Genomic DNA, 25,619 nt, shown 5'->3' with positions numbered 1-25,619 from the left:
AAGAATAAGCAAAACAAGTCGTGCGAAACAAATTTTAAATAGAACTAATATGTCTGTTCGTGTGGACGGGACATAGTGTATAGCTGTTTTAACATTAATATCAAAGGATTTGATCGATTGCAGGTAAGAACAATATTTTACAGCACGGTTAACTTAGTAATTGATTTTATTTTATTTAGGTAATGCAAATAAATTTTCGAAACCCCAAAAACTGAAGCGTCAATTTTTTTAATGAAAATATATAAAATGAATCAAAATTACAAATAATTCAATTAGTTATTATAATATTCATAGAGGGGTTATATTTTCATTTCGGTTTTATATGTTATGTCAATTGCCTGTAATAAATAACAAAACAACATTTGTAAGAGAATGTATAGTTTCAACCTAATTCTGTGAAACATCTTCATATTTGTCTGATCAATTTCTTGTGACGGCTAATTCTGTCGTTAAACAACATTTCCAAAACCTCGAGTTTAGTAGCCAAAATATATGACCAACAAAAATTTCATTTAATAACATTTCAGAGTTTGCATGGCGTTGTCTTAATTAACAAGATCTCTTTATAATAAATTCTGAATCTTTTTTAGAATGATTTTTTTCATTTGGGAGCAGTTCACACTAACAACATTAATGACAAAAAATACAATCAATCCAATATTTTATGGAAATATTCTTTATAAAGCACAAAAATGTCAGTATTCACCTCAGAAGCTAACAAACCTTTTAAATAGACTTATTAAGAAGGGATATAGTTACGGCACTGTTGTCAGGTCATTAAAGATTTCATATTTTGGCGTTAATAATCATTTATAGGGTCTTTGCATCGGAACTAAACACATTTATTCTTAATAAACCAGTTGTTTGCATGACACGAATTATGTTCTTCTCATATATGTTATGATGGTGTGATACTAAACCCCTCATGGGGAGGATTGTGCCTGATATTTATATGATGAAGACATAATTTTTCAATCAGTTTAAGGGGGTTCGCGGGTCTAAATCATTTATATAGGATTTCTCTATATTTTTTATAAATGAACTTTATCTTATAGTTAATAGAAAAATAAAATAAAAAAGTGGGGTCACCGTTCATTTGCGCTCACAATCTGCCTTCGAAAGAAGCATACATTTTTGTAAAGGTGTTTTTTTTCTGTTGAAGTAATAGGAGAAATAAAGGTAATATCGAAATAAAAAAGGAAATTTATTACAGAAATCGCTAAAATTTTACGATAATTTAGTTTAAGTACAGCTTATATGGAAATTATATTAAAAAAGATAAGTCACCGATGAGTTGAAAAAGATATTTTAATTTTAGAGCCAAAAAATGGCATTTTTCCACCAAAGGGAGATAATTTGGAACTTTTTCAATGATGTATACATTTTGAAAGTCATCTGGAGCCAACACGAATTGATTGTTTGGAATGATTTTTGTACCATATGATAAAGTAACAACTACAAAAGGAAATAAATAAAATTTGTAATGAAAAACAAATGTTTGATTTTTTTCTGAAATTTTTATACCCTCGAGCCTCCTTAATTGAGGTCCGGAGCTTGCATGTCAGTTAACTGCTAGTAGTCTGATGTTATTTATGTATTATTGTCATTTTGTTTATTTTCTTTGGTTACATCTTCTGACATCAGACTCGGACTTCTCTTGAACTGAATTTTAATGTGCGTATTGTTATGCGTTTACTTTTCTGCATTGGCTAGAGGTATAGGAGGAGGGTTGAGAGCTCACAAACATGTTTAACCCCGCCGCATTTTTGCGCCTGTCCCAAGTCAGGAGCCTCTGGCCTTTGTTAGTCTAGTATCATTTTAACTTTTAGTTTCTTGTGTACAATTTGGAGTTTAGTATGGTGTTCATTATCACTGAACCAGTATATATTTGTTTAGGGGCCAGCTGAAGGACGCCTCCGGGTGCGAGAATTGCTCGTTGCATTGAAGACCTGTTGGTGACCTTCTGCTGTTGTCTGCTCTATGGTCGGGATGTTGTCTTTTTGGCACATTCCCCATTTCCATTCTCAATTTTAATCAATTTTATATTGGAATGTTTTATATCAATTTATATGTGCAAAATTTTGACAAAAGACGAATTATAAAAATTTGCTATAAATATAATCTAATGAACAAGTAACTATAAACTAGTATTTTAAACTAATATGGATAAACAATAACTGCTGTTGTCTGCTCTATTGTCGGGTTGTTGTCTCTTTGACATATTCCCGATTTCCATTCTCAAATAATATGTAATTAATGGTGTTCTTACAAAGTCAGCTAAATAATAAGTTCCACACGCATTCAACGATTGAAAAGACAATGTAACAGTTTTTTTCTCTCAAAAATTCTTTTCTGAACTTTACATTATTATGACTTAAAGATATCTCCTGGTAACTATTTTTTTTTCAGTACTTGATACCTAAGATATATATAGCTTTATGCAACAGAGACTGCGAAGATATGCCTCAGATAAAATAGAAATGTGCAATATGGCCCAAGACCACAATTAATGACCCCGCTTTTCGTTGTCCACGAATATAGTTCCTTTTAATTATAGTGTATTTGTCCTTATTTTTTTTTCTTTCCCTTCCTCACTCATTTTTTAGATTTTTTTTTTGGGTGGAAATGAAAGAAGAGAGGTGAAATACATTTTTGGGTGTTGTATTTAAACTGATTTTGATATGGAATGAGTGATTAGGCCAAGTGCAAAAAGATAATATTTACAGTTTTCGGAACATCTCTTGACTTGACTATGGATGTGTATTGGCTAAATTTGTAAAAGTGATTGGTTCAATCTTTCTGAATTTTGGATATATATTTGGACTAAGACTATACATTACACACACAAAATATTTGAGAAAAGTGCATGGTGCAATGTTTTTAATGATGCAAAACGTTATAAAGAACTGATAGAGGAATTTATTGTGGTCTGTGGCCTAAGAGGTGCATTTCAGCAAATTTTGAATTTTTACTTTGGCATCTTCTCTGAATGATCTATTGGTATTAATTTGTCAAACTACATGAGAAGAAATGATATTCACTTTCTTTTGATAGAAATTTTGTGAAAAACTCACTTTTCAGGTTAAATGCCCAAAATGTAGCTTTTTCACTTTTTTCAAAAATAGCATACTTAATTTCTCTCTGACAGGTTTTTTCTGATATCTAGTTGTGTTTGTGGTATTTATTTCAGTTGTTTTACTCATTTGTGAATTCTGAACACAAAAAAGTAGATAAAAACATAAAAAGAGTGCAAAATGTGCTGTTTTAATAGTCTAACGGTCAATATACGTAGCAGGTGAAATGTGAAGTTCTATACACTTAAAAGTTGTATTCCTAAACACATTGCACCGAATCTATATCAAAAACACTTATTACTGGTTTTTAACCATTTCTGTTTCACAGACTATCTTAATTTTCTTCTGTTAGATAGCTAGTGGTTAAAATATTGGCCTTTTGAAGCTGAAATTTCATTCAGGTTTTAAGCAGTAAAGTTGATAAACTTTGCATCAGACCATACTGTCTACATATATAGTTGAAAGTGACAGTCTTGTTACATACAGGCTCCATGTTTTATCATATCATATCTAAGCACATATTTAAGCAAAAGGAAGCATATCTCTATCTCCCGTATCATGTATATGCTTTTTAATGTGCAAATGTGGGGAACGGCCTAAATTGACAACCTTTTTTTAATCTTGACATTGCTAAAGACCATTTTATCCACATGTGTTATGCTATTTGAAACTTATATTTCCATTAAAAGTACATTTATAGCATGTTTAAGATTTGTTGATAACTTAACAACTTTAGGAAAATGTGGTAAGTGAAAAATATTACATTTGATATAAGGCCTCACTTTATTTTGTGTGAATTCACATTACTATAAGACGTGTCACGGTACTTATCCCAAATTCATGTATTTGGTTTTGATGTTATATTTGTTATTCTCAAAGGATTTTGTCTAATGCTTAGTCCGGTTCTGTGTGTGTGTGTGTATGTGTGTGTGTGTATGTGTGTGTCTGTTACATTTTAATGTTGTGTCGTTGTTATCTTATATTTAATGCGTTTCCCTCAGTTTTAGTTTGTTACCCCGATTTTGTTTTTTGTCCATTGATTTATGAGTTTTGAACATCGGTATACTACTGTTGCCTTTATTCATTTGAAAACCTCTACTTTTTGGCACAGGCTCATATAAAATTAACTTTTGGTCATTTTTCATAAGTCTGATACATGAAGTATGCTTTCTGTTGCTTTAATTAGATGTTAACTTATACATAGAGACATTAAAAAGTGTTAGTTTTTGTATTTTTTGGTTTTTAGAAGCTCAAATTTGATAGTTGAAATTGTTCTAATTCAACATGTTCAATGCCACAATTTAGCACCCAAAGTTCTGATATAAAAATGCCACATTTTTTTTTATTTGGATTTGAAACTTTTTATAAACTGTTTTATAATATACTAAGCTTTAATCATGCCAAGTTTTATTAGAATTGGTAAAATTTTAGGCCCCTAATAGGCCCAAGACCACAATTTATGACCCCGCTTTTCATTGTCCACGAATATAGTTCCTTTTAATTAGAGTGTATTTTTCCTTATTTTTTTTCTTTCCCTTCCTCACTCATTTCTTAGATTTTTTTGGTGGAAATGAAAGAAGAGAGGTTAAATACATTTTTGGATGTTGTATTTAACCTGATTTTGATATGGAATGAGTGATTAGGCCGAGTGCAAAAAGGTTATATTTACAGTTTTCGGAACATCTCTTGACTTGTCAATAGGGGTATGGATGTGTATTGGCTAAATTTGGAAAAGTGATTGGTTCAATATCATGTGTTGCCTATTAAAATGTACTTTAAGGCAACGACGTCTCGCAAACCGATCTACATCTTTCTCCAATTGCAAGTTGTTAATAATGACTGGAATAGGACAGAAATTTAGACCTCTACTTAACAGTTTTTCTTCGGAGTTGGTTAATGCTGTTGACAACAGATTAACAGCATAATAATTCTCCGCGGGGTGTTTTTGCTTTTAAAAACGTGTTTTCTAATTTTATTTTTAATTACTCTTTTTTTGAAATCTGATTTATATCAAAACATGAAATTTGCTCTTAAAGACGATCTCTGGTAAAAATTTTACGTTGGTTGTTTTTATAATTTTGCCTTTCTTTTCTTTCTATATCGCATACTATTTTCTTGATTAAATTTATGTTTTCGTTAGTAATGGACACTTGTTGTTCAGTAAGCATTTCATATAAAAAAGAAGATATGGTATGATTGCTAATGAGACAACTATCCACAAAAGACCAAAATGACACAGACATTAACAACTATGGGTCACCGTACGGCCTTCAACAATGAGCAAAACCCATACCGCATAGTCAGATATAAAAGGCCCCGATAAGACAATGTAAAACAATTCAAACGAGAAAACTAACGGCCTTGTTTATGTAAAAAAAAATGAACGAAAAACAACTATGTAACACATAAACAAACGACAACCGCTGAATTACAGGCTCCGGACTTGGGACAGGCACATACATAAATAATGTGGCGGGGTTAAACATGTTAGCGGGATCCCAACCCTCCCCCTAACCTGGGACAGTGGTATAACAGTACAACATAAGAACGAACTATAAAAATCAGTTGAAAAAGGCTAAACTCATCAGATGGACAAATATACAAGTGGACGTGTATTCCAGAGTTGAATTGTTTATATTAATAGATAGGCAAGGAGAGTTAAAGTTGGAGAAGCCCTTTAGAACAATTGAATAAAGTTTCGTCTCAACATTTCATCAATCTTAAGGACTTTACACCCGGTATTTATTCAACCCGTTTGATATTTTGTTGTTATAAATATATGATTTAATGTTTGAAACATGATGTTCAACTTGTATTTTCTGTTTTGTTTAAGTTCAAAATTGGTAATTAAGTTCTTTGTTACATGATAATAGGAAATAGATATAAAAAGATTACACACAAACATATATGTGATGCGTGTTTTGCCTGCTTGAATAATAAATAAAGTCTAAAAATAGCAACAATCAACATTCAATATATTTAGTTGTGGATCAGTTTGTGAAAATAAATTGATACAGTTACCGAATAAAAATTATATAAATGTCTAAGAATATAACTTAAACACGCAAATACATTAAAAAGTTTTATTAAATTTTTAAGTAGAAATACACAATATTTCGCTTAACAAATTAGCATCATCAGGCGTGTGCATCTCTCATCACAAATATTCATATATATAAAAACATTCAATATTTCTTGGCAGGGATGAGTTTGCAAAGAAACTGACGCATTTAATATGTATTCCTATTTTATATTTCTCAATATTAACATCTATATGTTTCAATAGAACATACAATGAATTACCAAATTCACCCGAGTTCTTTTTTCTGTAAATGGAGTTGGAAACTTATTTTCGAACGCCTATACGAGTTGGTTCACCGTTATTTAAAACTCGTTTCACAGATAATATCGGATATTTTCCTTAAGTCGTAACTATAATCTCGTTGCCCTTTCACGGTTTTGTAATCACATGAGCAGCTCAACTTGTGCCACTTGAGGAGCAGGATCTGCTCAACCTTTCGGAGCACCTGAGATCACCTCCAGTTTTCAGTGGGGTTTGTGTTGCTGTTGGATTCCTACTTTTACCTACTGTATCTGTTTCTTTTGTTCACACATCGTTGTTTTTATAATGGAATATATATGATGCGACTGTCATACAAGTGAGTGGTTTAGCTAGCTTTATTCAGGTTTAATTCACCATTTTCTGGATAAGAAAATATCTGTACCAACTGAGGAATATGACAGCTGTTATCCATTTGTTTGATTTGTGTGCGCTTTTAACTTGCCATTTGATTAGGGTATTTCCGTTTTGGATTTTCCTCGGAGTTTTTTTACTTTTTTTAAATGATCTCTTTGTTAATTTTTGTGTCATTTTGGTCTCTTGTGGAGAGTTGTCTCATTGGCAATCATACCACATTTTTTGCTATATATATCTTGATATAAAACGGGTAATTTAATTGAAAGTTCTATTATTTCTTTCTTTTGCAGGTGAAGCATTGATTGAATATGATTTTTGGAACGAAAGGAATACGAGGATTTCCTTATTTGTTGTTATTATTCACATTTTTATATCGTAAGTTGACATAGTTTATTGTTCAAAACTGTTTTGTTTTGATAAAGTTGTTCTTACATTATTCTGTTCAACATCTTACTTTTACGGTGTTGGTAATTTAAAAATATAAGGATCTGTAGTATGAGTGCCAATGAGACAACTCAGCAGAGCAAGTGAAGGCAACTTTGAAATAACTTTTACAAATATAGACCGTTGATAAACTTATAAAAGCTATACATGTTTTATGCTTTTTTTCAATTTTGATATGCAATGAACAAAGAAATTAAAGAAGCAAAAATGGTCAAATAATAAGCAACCACAAGCCTATTGACAGAAAACAACATATCAATATTACGAGCCTGTTGTTAGCCCGAGTATTAATTTTCATATGAAAAGTAGCTAAACCGAAACTACATGGGTACTTATGGGTATGAAATATTCTACACAATAAAAAAATTTACGAGAAAAAAAAAACAATAATTATGAGCTGTAGGTCTTCTGAATTAACCAAAAAGTAAACAAACCAGTAAAAAATGGAAAAGTCATTAAACGCATTATGATAAGTCATCTCAATCACCATCAGGAAATATCTTTTGATTACATGAGGGACTTTTACAGCGATCATATGGTTCTCTGTTTAAATGGACATATTTTTTGTTTTTAGTTTTACCAACACTTTAATTAATTTCTATCAATTACATATTGAGGGAAATAACAAATGTTTTAACGTTTAATGATATATTATGTTTGAGATGCAATAGTACCTCAAAACTGTGTGAATTTTGATTCAAATTACTGGAAGTTTTATGTGTTTAAAATCATAAGAAAAATCTGACCAATTAATATATTTCATAAGAAAATCACAACCTGCCTATCTATCTGTCTATACTGTTGTTATAAGGACAGTAAGAGGAGTTCTAGAAGTGCCAAATTATAAGTCTGGTATGTTTGATAACTATAAACACTACCAGTTCGATGCCACTCTCGGTGGACGTTTCTTCCCAATGGGTATACCCAGCGCAGAAGTCAGCACTTCAGTGTTGACATGAATAACAATTAGATGGCCATTTTTATAAATCAATTGTTTGCAAACGTATGAATTCGAAATACTAAGGATTTTAATATCCCATGCATATGTTACCGTAGCTGTTTTTGGTACAACGTTTTTGGAATTTTTGGTCCTCAATGCTCTCAAATTTTGTACTAGTTTGGCTTTCAAATTATTTTGATCTGTGCATCACTGATAAGTCTTATGTGGATAAAATGCGCGTCTGGCGTTTCAAATTATAAGCATGGTACCTTTGATAATTATCTGATGTGAATTTGGCAACAGCACGCTCGCGTATTTTTGCCTGCAATATTCTTATGGTCAGACTCAAACTTTCATTGCTTAGTCTTGGCAATACATAAATGCAACATTTTTTGTTACTGAAATAAGTGAGGGCTATGGAATGAAAGAAATGTTTAAAAACTTCAAAAATCATTCATAGGTTTCCAATTTCGCAAAATGTTTTTTCGCCTTCCTTAATGCGGTATGTTCAACACATCAGGTAGGACAGGTGATGATTAATTTCGAAACCGTTCACAAGTATGCAAACCATGAAGTATTTAAAAAAAATTAGCACAGTATCAAAAGTGTTTTAAAGTTTCAGCAATATAGTATCTACTTAAATAATAGATTTTGACATATAAATAAAAGCACATACAAAAAAGCTTTATTTTGTCTATATATACAATGGTCACTTGTATTTTAGACTCCCATACCACCTTAAATGCAAAACAAATATCATCTGGTATTTTTTTCTCAATTTTATCAATAAAAATGTCCCTATTCAACATTGACTTCCTTTATAAGTTATTATAACATAGATTGGTGTTATATATAATGATATCAATTTTTAAGGAAACATCATATGATATTATATCCGTTTTACTAAAACAAGACTGATAAATTGAAACAAATTAGAACTTTATTGAAAGGATTGACTATTTTCTTCAATAACTATATTTTTTTAAGTTACAGGGAAACAAATTTTGATTGATCCTACCTATATGAAAATAACAGAAGTTAGAAATAATTTTAATGAAACCCAATTGGATCACATACTTTGACATTAGAAACAGAGGTTACCACTAGGCCCGTAACAATTATCAAAACGCATGCCGTACTGGTTTAGTTATACAAGATTTTGACATGACGAAATATTATGAATTTAAACATCGAAAACCAATGAAATTATTTTGATTAATATAAGATAGATCATAAGTAAATATCTTTTTAGACAGAATTTTCTTATACTTAGCTTAGCAAGAATGAAGATTTTAATATGATCTTTTCAAAAATATAATAAAAAGGAGAGGTCACCGTGCTATTTTTCAAGCTATAAGTCGTTGAAAATTGCCTAAATTTGGTTAGATTGTTCCTGGAAAAACACATTCGTGTGCATAAAACAAATCTATAGAAATATAAATTTGAAATAAATTAGATAGGTTTTGTAATATGTTTTAAGAAAATAAAAAGAAAAAATGGTGTCACCGAACTTATTTTCCTGCTAGAAGTAAAAAGAAAAAAATTCCCTATCTGTCCGGTATAATTTTTTTACGAAAAGAATTATCTTCCCGTGAATGTTTCGTTTGAAAAAAATGATTCTAAAAGCAAGAAATATGATATTTGTTTAAATATTTTGGATTATACAATAAATTGCCAAGTTTTCTTTATATTATTAAACAGTCTAGCCATTAAATTGCAAATCTGTCTTCAAATTTGCAGATTGAGGCAAATAACTAGACCGATTTTTTACTGTGATTGTTCAATCCAAGATGGCTGTATACCATGAATCTACCTTAAATTAAAAAGAAAAAGAAAAAACAAATACGACGATCATAAACTACAACATCCACTAAAATATGACTTTTAATGCAATACTACAAAATCATGGTACGTCACATCCGGTTGCATACGAATATAGGTCGAAAAAAATATTCAATTTGACACTTGTAGGTAATTAATCCTAGTTTATTATTGCAGTAAAACATTTCTTGGTCATAACCATATATCTTGGGATTTCTATAAAATATTTTGTAAACTTGGGGTTACATGGTTACTAAAAGTTGTTCACATAATGGTGATAAATTGATTGGTTGACGTAACGAGATGGTTATTTTCCTATAGGCAATAAAAGGTTATGTTGCCTTTTTTTTTAGTACTGGACAGGATAAAACTTCACTCATGACAAGTATTTCTTCAATTGAAACAAAGATAAATACTGCCAATTTTTTTAGAAGTGCAAATCTTACAAAGACTAATAGGGAAAATCAACGGTGGTATTTCACCTGTTGACTAGGAACAGTCACATATAGAACGTGTTGCAGTTTAACACGCTTGGATACGCACGACCATTCTCGTACATACGACAATGGTGTACATGTTAATACAACAGTACAACTATGTACAAACTATGCAATTCAATAAGAAAGCCTTGCATATTTAAATCGGCACATATTACCAAAAAAAGACGAAAGACAAAGCATTTTGATCTAGGTATACCATTAGTTATTGAAAGTTGTTTCAAAGACAGTAAGAAAAAATAGATACATCATGTTTACTGAGACATGAATATATATTCAAATTCAATGGATTTGGTTTATGGACATCATATGTAGTTTAAGCTTGTTCGAATGTTGCATTGTCACATAGTCAAAGTTGAGGGACAATCAACCATGTCTAGCCCTGCTACAATCTGTATTTGCCTGTTCCAAGTCCGGAGATTAAAGTTGGGTGGTTGTTGTTTTTTGGTCAATACTTTTCTCGTTTGAATTGTTTTATATTTGTCACATCCGGCCCTCTTATTACATACAAATGTACTATAAGCAATGTGGGATTTTCTCATCGTAGAATGCGGAACAGTTATGTATAGTTGTTAATTTCTGTGTCTTTTGGTCGATGAATGAGAGTTGTCTCTTTGACACTCATACAGCCTTTATTTGTTTAACCCCTTGAGTGCCAGGAATGTTAATGATTATACCCTTTGAGTGCGACGAATCGGCCTAACAAAAAGTTGTTTATGCGTGAGAACGACATGGACGTTACTTTTATACAACGTCATAAACGTCAATTGTATCAATTTGACGGGCATTTAGCCTTGTCTAATGCCAAGTTAAGAATATCGATATGGTGTAAGACCATAGTTGTGCAAAAAATATATTTTTAGTTATGTTTTAATCTATTAAAAAACAATAAATTCACAAACATATTTTTTCTAAAACAAGTTGATATAATGTTTTGTATTCTAGTATGACGTCCATTTTCACTGAACTAGTACACCTTTTTATAAAAGGGCCTGCTAAGGAGCACCGTTGTGTACGGCATTTTTGGCGACGTTGAACCCCCATTGGTGACCTTCGTCTGTTATCTGCTTTGGTCTTGTGTTGTTTCGTTGATATATTCCCAATTTGCATTCTCAATTTTATACACTGAACAAATAAATGTAATATATGACACAATATCAATACAATATTTAAAAAGGGGATGTAAACCCATGTCAAAAAGAAATTTTCAACCCATCAGTCGAAACAGACGGTCAACGCTATGACTAAAGATTTATGAGGCCCAAAGAAAGTTGGTTTTCCTGTTCGACTTGTTTAACACTAATAATTTTGAGGTCCTTTATAACTTTTTTTTTTGGTGTGGGCCAAAGATCCATGTTGAATGCCATAATTGTGGCTTTGATATTTTATTTCACTCATATTTTTCATTTTCTGTGGAATTTTTGGAAAATGACCATTTTTATTAAAGATACGTCTTCTTTTTGATATTATAAACATAACTCCTTTTGTTATAATCCTTCCCCCATTATCGGATTGATTAGAAAAACAAAATACTGAAAATTAGGGGGTTTTTTTCACGATTGCATGAGTTAAATTTTCACGGTTTAAAATTTCCATGAATGGAAAAATACGAATGAAAAAAAAATAACTGTTTACCATTGTTGAAGATGTTAATATCTCAACATCGATTGACCGACCATGGTAATCGATCTCAAATAAACACTTTTAATACAAACGAAAGTACACAATTTCCAGAACTTGAAAGAAATGTAATTTATGAACATTAGAGCATGCTAAAATAGGAGGTTTTGATCAATACAGATATACAAGTGTCCGTATAAAAGTGATTTGTTTGTGTTTTTTTTTTTATTACTTATCAAATGCCTGTTGTTGCGTTGTAAAAAGGTGCGGCACCTATGTGTAGCCAAAGTAATTATTATGAAGAAAAAAAGGATGTTACTTGACAATATTGATTCATTTAATCTGTTGAAATACACAATAGACTACATAATTAGCATATAATATACAAAAACGTTTTGATAAGTCTTTGAATATACAGTGAAACTTACGCGGTGTAAATTTTTCGCGTTTCTTTATCTACCTCGAAAAAAAGCAAATATTAAACACACGTGAAAAAAAATATTTGTACTATCATTTGCCTTTTCTTTAAATTGAGCTGTCATTGTTCGACTCATATGTTTGGATATCCCTTTGCAATCATTTGTCTCCCTTCTATTATGCAATCAATTATTCTATATCATAAAAACTCCCCAGGAATAAACCATGAATAAGATAAGATGTGAAATATACGTCCATTGAAAAGGAACAAAGTATCTGAATATACCGAAATGTATATAGTGACATCTACATAAACCTTAAAAAAAGTGCGTAGACTTATTTGAAACAATGACGTCTAACGACGGGAGCTTTTTCAATCGAAAGTCGTCTACATAAATATATATTTTTATGGCTTTCAGTTTCGCAATGCAAAAATCGAAACAAAGTGTCTTTGTCTTGGAAAAGTGATGGTAATCATCTTTGTCTATTCTGCGATGTAAAGAACCTTTCACTAGGAGTGACATTTGAGGATCCAACTGGACATAGCAGAGGGCATTGCACGGCACCAATACCACATACTGCTCCTGGTCATTGTGACCTTAAGCTGGCACAAAATATCTATAATGAAACTACCGTATTGACTGTTGATAAGAAAGACAATGCCAACGGTGTTTGGAAATGCTTTCATGGAGAAAATACCAATGAATATGCAACAACATCAGTTTTAATAGATTCAACGAAAAAAGATCCTAAAAGTAAGTTACATCAATACAAATTTAGGTACGCTGTTTGAAAACTTAGCCATGTCACTATTAACTTGAAATAAGAAAATGAGATGTGGGATATACAACAATGAGACAAAACCAAAATTAACTTTTTGAGATCAACCTAATTCATTCATCTACTAGTATAACTTGTAATCATTGTTTTAATTGTGTTCATTTTAGTGTCAATGATTAGTTGTTTGTAGATACGAAATACTTCTCTGGTGTTCAACATTATAATCCTAGTATATACGATTAGCTTATTTACAACCAATTGGTCACAGCAACTATGTTTGAGCTTTATAGACCGGATGTATCACCAGTCATTTATTTATACACTATCATCAGCTATCGTCTTGTGTTTAAAATCAACTGAGCCACAGAAGAAGTAAAAAATATCTTTTGATATCATAATAACGACCGTATTATTTCTGAATGTAGGCACCTTTTTTATATCCATGAAAAATGTTATTCCTGAATTAGAGTCTCCCCTCAGTTGACAATTACGTCCTATCCCTCATGTTTACATTCTTTACTCATGGGCGTTTAAAATCAAATGTTGCAGGGACAGATTATTCAAATGGTTACAAATGTGCATTCCTGTCTCTATGTGGTGGATATTGTGTAGCACTGTTTATGCAGATGCTATTCATACTGGTGTTTTCAATATTAGGAAAAGCACAACGATATACAGATAACTGTACGTATATAATTTAGCTGCATGATATATAGATGAGCTCCTTGAATGATATCTACATGAAGACTGCATTTCTTTGTTTGTATGCACTGTACATTGACCTATAATGGTTTACTTTTATAAATTGTCATTTGGATGGAGAGTTGTCTCATTGGTACTCAAACCACATCTTCTAATATCTACTTACGCTAAAAGTATACGCTAATACAGTTAAATGTTTCAAGTGACTTTTTTCTTGTGCAAAATGTCATGTTGCGCGGTTATTTTCTTTTTGTATGTTTTGATGGCTAGAAATTGCGTATATTCAGTGAAAGCTTAATTGCTCAAATCATATCTAGAACATGTTTTACGTACATAAACTGATTATTTCACTTTAAGAAAGATTTCACTAAACTTACTTATTTTCTTATAAGTATATTTTACCTTGAAATGTTTTATAGCTATCCATTCGTTTAAAAATAAGTTTATACTTTGGGTATATATTATATATATATATATATATTAGTACAAAACCGATGTATATAGAAAATAATAATTATCAATTTACTTTTAAATACGACCACTGGACTGAATTTCGTCTTTTTTACAATTTCTTTCAGTTACACTCGCGTTTGAATTTAGTTTGTTTTATAAAGTAATAAACATTTTATAATTGCTGTTTTTATGCTGACACAAAAGAAATTTTCAAAATCAAAAGAAACGAAATACCTCACGGCTAATTTGATCTTGATAAATATAAATCTCTTTAATAATGCCTAACAGTTGTTGTTTTTTTTAGTTATGGGGATGATTTGAAAGAGTGGTCAAGGGTTAGTTTGGGTTTTTTTTTTCTCTGTGTTCCCTCGTGATTATTCCGAAAATGTTTTAATACAATGGTGCTTTAGAAATGTTTTTATAAATCAGCTTGTAATATTTAAACCTGATCACTAGAGTCAAGTGAACACGCTGCCAACATGAAAATTTAATTTTATCAATGGGAATCACCAACCAAATGTAATTATGTTAATTACCTAGCTATACAAGGACGTATAGCAATAAATAGAGACATTTCAGGATAGTTAAACTAATGAATCGATATCGATGTCTTATTATGAATTTCTTTCAAAACGTTCGATAATGTCCCCAATTGGTTTGTACACCTTTTAACGGGATACAATAGTTAGGGGTTTTCTTTTTTTGTTGATGAACAGAGGTTGAATGAGAGAGAGAGATAGAGAACTGCATGAAAAAGTCGGACGCAACTACCAGCAAAAAGATGGAATGTTGGGTATTAACATCAATAGTTCATTCGTCATCCTCAAATCCTACGTTAGAAAAAGATAAAAATAACATCAACACTGTAGTCTTGCTTGGTCGCGTTTTTATATTATTGTAACTACGTCTATTTGAGAGTCGGAATATCACGATCTGAAATCCTGATCGATTATGTTTTTCCTTTAAGAATTTTTATTAGTTTGTGTTTTGAAGCATGTAACAATTTTGTATTTTACTTTCAGGTAAATATCAACGTCACACAGATAATACAATGTTATACTATTTGTTAGTCTTCTTGCCTTTTGTTGTAATTGGAATATTAACCATGCCATTGGGGTTAATCCCAGGAATATGTGAAGGTACACGTATTGTTAAATACTATTTGTCAATAAAAAAAATGAAAAATACGTTTTTGACTCAAATTCTCATATTCGATTTATAACAATGAAAAACATTTATCCAAGTTATAAAAAGTCCAACATAAACAATATGCCGAGCATGGTCAATCATATATAGCTACGTTTCGTGCGTATTTTAGACGCCAACTAATTAAATGTAGAATTGACCCCCGTAGACCTCGGATTGCCATATAAAAGATGGTCGATAGATACCTGACTCGGACAGATAAGCAGATCCTGCTCCCCATTAGGCCCCCGTCGTGTTATATAAGCGATAATAACATAAATATAGATATAAATAAATATAAAACTCGTGCATTAGGATTTTTCTATGTCTGTTTCATTTCATATTGTGGATTTAAATATAAGTAAATCATCGTTTTACCTGTATAAGAATGATTTTTTTTTTGTGGATCGAAACAGTCAATCAAATGATTTACCTATGTTCCACTTTCATTAGTTGAACACGGAAAATGCATGCGGTACCCATCTCTAGCTGAGGGGTTAAATTAAAGTTCACTAGAATACGAATTCAATGATATCGATTTTTGCATTTGAAGGTGAATAATTCATCATCAATTTTTCCTAGCTTATTTCGACAAAATTGAACCATACTAGCTGCCAAAAGCGATATATTTTTTCACTATTTTGCTTTCATTAATTATTGAACAGATGACCATTGAACAGCAATATAATACTGTTGCCTTTATGTATATAAGTGATACAAGTTCCTTGGTGACCATAGCGATACAATTGATATAAAGATCATTTTCAAAACTTATTCGGTTTAACCATCGTCCTTTATTTTGTATTTTCTGGAACGATTATCAACCAAGGTAAATATAACTAAATGTGTTCTCCAAACATCTACATCAAGTCATGTTTATGCAATATAGGAACAAACTATAAGTTAGACCAAACATATTTTCGTTTTATTATTATTTTTTTTGTGACCCTAACATAAATTGTCAAAAGATATATGTTTGAGATGTTTGAAACTTTGTTTTAATACAGTTTTTTGCTAGATAATTACATTTAGTATCTAATTACTACCAAAATTTTATATTAATTAGTATTGTAATTTTCATTGTTAATTAATAAATGTTATATCAGCATTACAAACCTAATTTTGAATTCTATCCTAATTCTATCTTATTTTTTGGGAAATTTTAAGAAATTCAAATGTGACGTCACTTTGTGCGTTTATCAGTTTGGCTAGCGCGGCTATGAGTTTGTATGTGCTGGTTTAGGCTGTTTTATTTATACGTTTTTATTCTGTAGTGAGTCACAAGTTTTATCATTCATATCTATTATATTGTCATTTTATAAAAAAAATACTGTTTGCAAAAGTATGAATTATCCTAAATAAGGATGTTCTTATCCCAAGCAAATAACCCAAGCCGTATTAGGCACGGTTTTTTGAAACTTTTGGTCCTTAATGTTCTTCACCTTTAAACTTGTTTTGGCTTTTGAACTTTTTTCATCAGAGCGTCACTGGTTAGTCTTGTGTGGAACAACCGCCCGTGTGACATATTACATTTTAAACCTGGTACCTTTTGTTACATATAATTCGTGTGTTTCTCTGTCCTATATGCACTCCAACTTTTTCGTATTGGAGTCTTTTCATGTAATGTTGTTTTTTTAATGTTATATTTAACATTGCCAACCTACCATTTTTATTAAAATGTCCTGTACCAAGTCAGGAAAATGGCCATTGTTTTATTATAGTTCGTTTCGATGTGTGTTACATTTTAATGTTGTATTTCTGTTGTGTCGTAGTTCTCCTCTTATATTTGATGTGTTTCCTTCAGTGTTAGTTTGTAACCCGGATTGTTTATGTTTTTCCTCAATCGATTTATGAATTTCGAACAGCGGTATACTACTGTTTCCTTTATTTGTTAATGGTATATTTTCATGATAAAAACTGTGTCCTTTTAGAAAAGGCTACCTTTTTCAAAAATGATGATGTTGTATCATTGCCAAATGTCCAACAGAGTCAAGATGGCTTTGGTTACCGACAAATTCAACATGCTCGAATCCATTTAGTAACAACTGTTTAACGTAAAGCACAAAGTTAAATAAAAACATTCAGGACACAATCACAGCGAAGGTACATGTTATCTAAGGAAATCTATTCTATGGGAAGAAAATCTTAAGAATTTCGAAAAATACAGAGTTATGCAAACAGGCTAATAATTATTATGACAAAATCAACAATAATTCAAAACTACTTGACTTATTTTGCAACATAGATTAAACTTATCTATGTTCTGCTGTTGCAATAAAGAAGATTTTAAATTTTGTTATTGTCATTTATAGGCCAAATGATTCTTCCACTATATACTTACTGCATGCATTTTCAAACATCGAGTAGCTTAGAAATCTCTAAAGATGAAGTCGGAACTCTGAGCAACTGCAAATGTTTAATTTTTGATGATTGGCTGTTTTTTTAACAGAAGGCATGATTGAAGTTAGCTAATAATGTTTAAAGAAATATCTATTTAATATACAAAGGATTCCAAAGGCTAGTATTTGAATAATTAAGCCACTTTTAGTCATTTTACTCTTTTTCTGGAATAGTTAAACAAAATTAACCAATTTAAGTCATTTATATTTTGAAGTACGTTAGTAGTATTTGTATTGAGTGTAATCTATGTTCTAAATGGTGTTTTTTTTTTACTAATTTTCGATAATTGTTAACGTTTCTTCTTTTAAGAAATCAGAATCTGTAACATTTCTGACACCTTAATCAATCAGATTTTGTTTGTCTTTTTAACAATAAAAAAACTGCATGTACCAAGTCAGGAATGTGACAGTTGTTATCCATTCGTGTGATGTATTTGAGCTTTTGAATTTGCCATTTAATTAGTACTTTCCGTTTTGAATTTCGGTTATTCTGTTATTCTGCTTTTTACCTTCGAACTTAATTTGCGGAAAATGCATCGTTCAACTAGTTTGGTCAAACAAAGACATATACTAAATCACAAACCGAATTCCCAATACTCTACTATTACCTGTCATTATGTTGTATTTTCATAATTACACCTTATATGCCAGATTTTGATTGGTTGATTGCCAGTGTATTTTTCGCATATTCTTATAGATTTTCCTCATTTCAAATGAATTTGCCTGTTTTTCATCACTGTCGATGAATTTGTCTAAAATACCATGGTATTTGCCATTTGGATTTTCCTTTTTTTATGCATCTGTTCAACATCTATCATAAATAAACATTAAAGGAAACCGTGTTTATATATAGATATATGTTGTGTACAAGATGGAAGTTTGTACAAATTTTGTACAAATTAAATTTGTACAGGGTTTTTGTACAAGTAATAAGCATTTTGACAAACACGTTCTTACAACAGGTGATACAGGTTTATCTTCTAAAATGTACTAGTTTAATGTTTTAAATTCAAATTTATATACTTCAACCTAACATTTAGTGCAAGTCTCCTTTTCTTCAAACTGGAAATGAGGTTAATACCTGAATGGTTTAAATTCTAATTTTATTTTTCTCCTGATACCATATTCATACCCATAAAAAGTCTTTTTATGGTCTTTTAATGTTCAACCAGGTTTAATTTATGAGTTTGCAGTTTTTATTTTCCCATTCCTATTTAAATTTTCCTTTTAATTTTTGGTATTTTATTATTTCTAGATATAAACGTTCGTGATATCTTAATTCATCATAAATATTGATACCTGTTATTTGTCATTCCTTCTTCCTCCAGATATTGATGAATATTGAAACGAAAAAATGTTGTTTATTTCACAAAGTCCTGTTTCATGACGTTCCAGATTGATATTTGTTCCGGCAGAGCAAAATATAGTTATGAATTGTTATTGGGTTTGTACTAAGAGTACGAGTACTCTTGAATCGATACCTTGTGTCTTTTGTTTTATTCTTGGTGGTTACGGGCTGTGTTTGATGTTGATGTGTTTCGAGCTCAGTGTATGAATTAAACATTATGGTGTTACTTTTACGTGTGTTATTATGGTATGATCTTAGTTTAAACGTATTTATTTAAAGTGGATTGGAAAACAAGTTTTGCAACTTATATTAATCCCTTTCTACTTTGCGGGTGCGAGTGCTGCCTTGTAGCGGCATTAGCCTGATCTTTGTCAAAATCTACAAGTGTGTCTTTAACGTACAGGAGATATGACTCTCTCTTAACACGGGTCAGCCATTTATCGTTCCGTTCCAACGGACTATCATTGTTTCCTCAAGACCATACTCACAAATGGTGTCAAGGGAGAGCCGAAATTTCAGTCTCTGAAATGTTTATCCCAAACGGGAATCGAATTAGGATCCTTTGTGTTAGTAGTACTTTGCCTAACCATTACACCACGACTCTTACTGTATGATATTTAAACCCTTCCCATGTCGGAGTTGTTAATAGATGACAGTATACATTGTTGGTTATGTTTATTGATAAATTCACATATAAACTAAACAAATCATCGTTATTTGAACTCTGTTTTGGAATTTTGGGTCCTAAATGATCTTCAACTTTGTACATGTTTTATAATTATTTAGATCAGAGAGTTACTGCTGAATCTTATGAAGAAGAGACGCACTTCTGGCGAATTTAATTATAATTCTGGTACCTTTGATAATTTTCTCATTGGCAGAACTACCATATCTCCTGGTTTTATATAAATAATATATGTTATTCAGGTCTCAGACAGGGTATATACTGTGACATTCCCGGCTTAGAGTTTATATCCCCTGAGCCGAAGGCGAAGGGGATATAAGCCCTAAGCCGGGAATGTCACAGTATATACCCTGTCTGAGACCTGAATTACACATATATTACGGATTACCCCTGACTTAATGTTATTTTCCAGTGCAGGTATTTGTTGACAACACATATATATTGAAAAACCCAACCTGATATGTTCGGCATACGTGAAGGATTTTCTAATTTGCTGTGAACATAATTTTATCGTGTATGTAATAATTTATAATAACACTTTTAACATTAAATTTAAGTATTAAAAGTGTAAAATGCGTGATTTTGTATCAAAAATGTATTATTGACTGAAGCACGTCATTATTTTCCCTCTGTGAGCCTCTGACAGTCTGATAGCTTTTGACTACGTCACATAGTAACCGGTGTTATGATGACGTTTTTGAGGTTCCAATTGGGGATAAAAACGTCGTATATACCCCGGCAGTTTCCTGAATATATACTGACATCACTGTGTTGTTATCCAATCACAAACCTCGACACATTTGTAATCCGTAATATTAGTATACATTGTAATATAACTTAAAAAAACCACCATGTTCGAAGTATAATAGATTTGAGTTTTTCCATTATAATCGAAATAACTTAATTTGATTAATAATCGGTTACCATATGGCTTTTGACAATAAACAATACCAACACTTATTGTCTAGTGTCAGCTATTAAAAACCCCGACTTTCGTAGTTGTTTAATAGCATACTATTAGACACACTTTTCTGCAACAAAAGCAAACGCCCACATACATTGAAACGGACTATCTGATAACAACGGTAATATTCTCGACTAGGTAGAAAACATTTGAGGAAAACATGGTGGATTGAACCTGGGCTAATGGCTAACCAAAACTTAAAAAAGCTAATATGTAGCGCTGTTCCATGCATTGTTTTCTTTATACTTTTAGGTAGTTGGTGGATACTTATTTGTTTTATTGGTATAATTGTAACAAGTATTTTTAAAGTGGCAATAGGTAATATTTCTTATGTAAAAATGCAAAAGGATAAACGACATCATTACTCTTTGTCAATCTACTATGGAAGATATATCGTTAACATGTACTCCTCCTAGCTCTGAGTAAAATACTTGCAATTGCGATTAAACGAAAACAGTCCAACAAAATTAGTCGATACATTTGTTTGTATGTTATGCAGTACACCACTTTCCATGTAAAAGAGGGACGAGCGCTCAAAAACAGTAGGTTTGTCAATATTTAACGCTTTACCTAGTATAATGCTTCTTGGTGTACCGATACAATAAAATTGCTATTTTTATCCTGCGAATAGAAAATTACACTAAACCTGAATCCTTTTGATAACATTAAATTATAACCGTGTTATTTAATATAGTATTACATGTTTTATTAACTAAGTCTTTTGTTTTAATTAGGATAAGATATTATTAAAAATGCCCTCTTCATAAGCACTGATTTCTACGCCGCGTGCCAACTCATAGTCAATCACAACTATCCGTAATAACTCACTGGTAACCATTATTAACTCGTCACCGCTCTCAACAACTCGCAGACAATCTTAATGATCCGTCAAAGTAGAGGTAAATTGCTTGACAAGACAGAAATCTTCAAACAATTGTTAACAGTTTGTCGTTGACCTGTCTCATACGTAGAAGGATAGATAAACTCGAGAAAATCTATAAGACATTGTCAATACAGAAATCGTTATAGCTCAAAACAACTCTTCGATTGGACATAAAAGTTACCAAATAGTAAGGATTTGTGAATCGTTGCGATCAGTAAGGACTGGTAATAAATATGTGTGTATATGAAAGGTAAATTACTTGTTTATAAATCTCAATTCAATAGCTTAATTTGATTTTTGTTTTTTTTTTTTTTTGTTTTATTGAAGATCTATCGTTAAAATGATCACTTAGAAACATGATTTATGTGCAATTTATGATTATTTCAGTATGTAAAGAAATGAGGAACAGTTTAAATTTTTCAATTAGGTAAGATCAATTCAATATAAATATAGATGTGGTATGATTCCTAATTATACTTCTCTACAGAAGAGACCAAATGATACAGAAATCAACAATTATAAGTCAACATAGGGATTTTAGCAATGAGTAAAGCCAATATTACATAGTCAGATATAAATGGCCCAAAATGACAAAATCAATATTTCAACCAGTAGTCAGTGTAATTATCAAACTAACTTGATCAGTATTAATCACTTAAGTCCTCTTTCCTAGAGACGTATTTGCCTTCCCTCTTCCAAACAAAAGATGTCTTATTGAAATTTCAATAATCTGATCTGCTTGTAAATTCATTATATGCTAACAAATTATATTGGCTGATGTAGAATATTTATAAAATTTATAAGTGATATACATAAAGAGGAAAAATAAAAAGTCAACTTGAGTCTACTCATATATTGACTTACATCAAGAAATTGACAATAAGGTCGAAAGTTTACGATAAAAAAAGATAAATTCAGCTTCCAAAAGAGGTCGAAAGATAACAGAAAGACATTCAAACTCACCGATCGAAAATAAAGTGACTAAAAAAGAAAAAGACACAACTAAACAAAACTTAAGATTAGACAATACGAAATCCACTAAATACTGCAGATTATTTGAGGTGCTCCTGAAGGGTAGGCAGAACTTGTATTACATGTGACAATTGTTAACTTTCATTTCTTTTCAGCGCCTTTTTAAGCAGTATTTATCACCCAATTAATACGACAATCCCGGGCTTGTATATCCTTGATAAAGGGTTGCTGCTCACAAGGAAGGTAAAAAAGTGTTGAAGAAGACATCTTTCCTTCGTGAATTATACTGACCCCTTCACAAGTTGGCTGATCATCACTGAATATCACAGATGATATCGGATATGTTCAGTGTGTCGTAACTAGAATACCCTAACCTTTTCACGAATATGACTTATTAATTTAGTCCTCGGCCACCTGTATTTGATTTCGGATTCACCATAGGCCAATGCAGCAAATAATCACGTACTAATATCATAATACTAACACCAGCCCTGAATATGCATACAATACTTGGCACAAGCCATTACTCAATCAACGCCCATATACCATATATACTAAATCTTTAAAGGCTTTGCAAAAAAGAGTGAAAATAATTGAAATAGTGTGTCATTTTTTTAAGTGAATTATTATTTTTCATTATTTTTTAGTAGTGAATCAGGGTAAGACAATACTGAATTAAAATTAATAAGGAAAGTTGCAGCTGAATGTGTACTCTTATTCAACAGTGTTCGAACAGTTATTGATAGAATGCCATGAAGTTTATAGTGCCTAGAACAATTTAGCTCTCTGATGGAATATATATGTTTTACTTGGATCGAAATATATTTTAATACTTTTTTTTAAGCATTTTTACTGTATTAGTGTGTTTGAGGGAGTATCATATAGACATATGAGAAATTTATCAATTCACTTAAAGAATCAAAAGTTGATAATTAATAGTATGTGCAAAGTAATAACTATATTCGAGTAGCAGATTGTCACTTCAAACACATGTAAGTGATAACACTTTAAATTTGATAGAAGATATGTTTTGGATTGTAAGTAGCTGGTGAGATTTGTGGATGTAAGAAGATAAGGAACAAGAGCCTGTGTCGCTCACCTTGGTCTATGTGCATATTAAACAATAGACGCAGATAAATTCATGAAATAATTGTGTTTTGGTGATGGTGATGTGTTTGTAGATCTTACTTTACTGAACATTCTTGTTGGTACAATTATCTAACTTTACTGAACATTCTTGTTGCTACAATTATCTCTATCTATAATGGCCCAGTAATTACAGTTGAAAATATTTTCTAAAAATTTACAAGAATTTATGAAAAATGCTAATAATTAACTATAAAGGGCAATAACTCCTTAAGGGGTCAATTGACTATTTTAGTCATGAACACGTATTTGTAGATCTTGTTTTGCTGAACATTATTGCTGTTTACAGTTCATCTCTATCTATAATAATGTTCAAGATAATAACAAAAAACAAAAATATTCCCTAAAATTACCAATTCAGGGGCAGCAACCCAATAACGGGTTGTCGGATTCATCTGAAAATTTGAGGGCAGAAAGATCTTGACCTGATAAACAATTTTACCCCCATGTCAGATTTGCTCTAAATGCTTTGATTTTTGAGTTATAAGCCAAAAACTGCATTTTATCCCTATGTTCTTTTTTAGCCATGGCGGCCATCTTGGTTGGTTGGCCGTGTCACGCCACACATTTTATAAACTAGATACCCCAATGATGATTGTGGCCAAGTTTGGTTTAATTTGGCCCAGTGGTTTCAGAGGAGAATATTTTTGTAAAAACTAACGACGACGGACGACGACGACGACGACGGACGACGGACGACGGACGCCAAGTGATGGGAAAAGCTCACTGGTCCTTCGGGCCAGGTGAGCTAAAAAGAGTATGATGTGCGAATAAATCAATGTAATGTATATTTATTGTGTTAAGGGTTTAGAATATATGTCCTTTAATTTTAGACAAAAACAGATAAGTTCTTCCAATATTTTGGCCTAACATGCTTTGGTCATTTTATACAAGTTTAATAACAGTTCCTGTTAAATGAATAATGTGAAAATAAGAAAATGTTATTTGATTGCCGATGTGACAACAATCTACAAGAACCAACTTACAAGGAAATAACAACTATAAGTCATCTCACAGCCTGAAACACATAGTCAGCTATGACACCTCCAAATAAAACAAACTAATTGAATTTAACGATAAAACAAACACCCTGATTTTTGTACATGATGAACAAAAATAAATATGATATACAGTAATAAGAGACACAATGAGCCAATGACCTAAAGGCTTCTGCAATTGGACAGGCTCAAATATAATGTAAATAATTAAACTACGTTGAAGGCTCTAACCCACCTCTATTCTGGTTCAGTGGTTTAACAGTATACGTTTGAGGTATAAAAAAAATATGCTCATACAAATTTAGAAGATAGTTAATTAATCCGAGATAGTTAATTAAAGGCAAAAGTAGTATCCATATGTTATATTGTCATAATTCGATAAAGCGACAACAAATAGGGCTTTCAAACTGAAACTGAGGGAACCATATCGACTATGAGAGGATAACAACAGAACAAGAGAAACATTGCTCTGCCACAAAAACCATCGACAAGATAAAAATAAACGGAATAAAGATGCGTTTTGAAATTGTAAATTCTTTCTTTTCTCTTCAGAAACATATGAGGTTAGGATTTAGAAGTGTATACGGCCTTTAT

At 31.4% G+C, this 25,619-nt stretch overlaps 2 protein-coding genes across 3 annotated transcripts in view; one reads left to right on the top strand and one right to left on the bottom strand.

Annotated features, from left to right (window-relative positions):
- LOC143080918 (uncharacterized) overlaps positions 1-25,619 on the bottom strand; it is a 493,997-nt gene that overhangs the window by 168,346 nt on the left and 300,032 nt on the right. The window lies entirely within an intron of this gene.
- Positions 40-24,496, top strand: LOC143080916 (uncharacterized). The gene is made up of 8 exons (XM_076257075.1): positions 40-123; positions 7,062-7,146; positions 12,930-13,265; positions 13,840-13,974; positions 15,468-15,584; positions 21,279-21,344; positions 22,297-22,336; positions 23,529-24,496. The coding sequence occupies exons 2-8, from the start codon at positions 7,080-7,082 to the stop codon at positions 23,542-23,544; spliced, it is 777 nt and encodes a 258-aa protein (XP_076113190.1). The 5' UTR covers positions 40-123; positions 7,062-7,079; the 3' UTR covers positions 23,545-24,496.

This window comes from Mytilus galloprovincialis, chromosome 6 (assembly GCF_965363235.1).
Source record: "Mytilus galloprovincialis chromosome 6, xbMytGall1.hap1.1, whole genome shotgun sequence".
In the NCBI taxonomy this organism is placed as follows: Eukaryota; Metazoa; Mollusca; class Bivalvia; order Mytilida; family Mytilidae; genus Mytilus; species Mytilus galloprovincialis.
This window is presented reverse-complemented; position numbering and strand designations above follow the sequence as displayed.

Excerpts from the sequence above, each read along its gene's own strand:
- LOC143080916 (XM_076257075.1), top strand. The coding sequence starts at position 7,080 with ATGATTTTTGGAACGAAAGGAATACGAGGATTTCCTTATTTGTTGTTA. Across the intron at positions 13,266-13,839 it reads AACGAAAAAAGATCCTAAAA|GGACAGATTATTCAAATGGT; the intron begins GTAAGTTACATC and ends CAAATGTTGCAG. Across the intron at positions 21,345-22,296 it reads TATTTTTAAAGTGGCAATAG|TATGTAAAGAAATGAGGAAC; the intron begins GTAATATTTCTT and ends TGATTATTTCAG.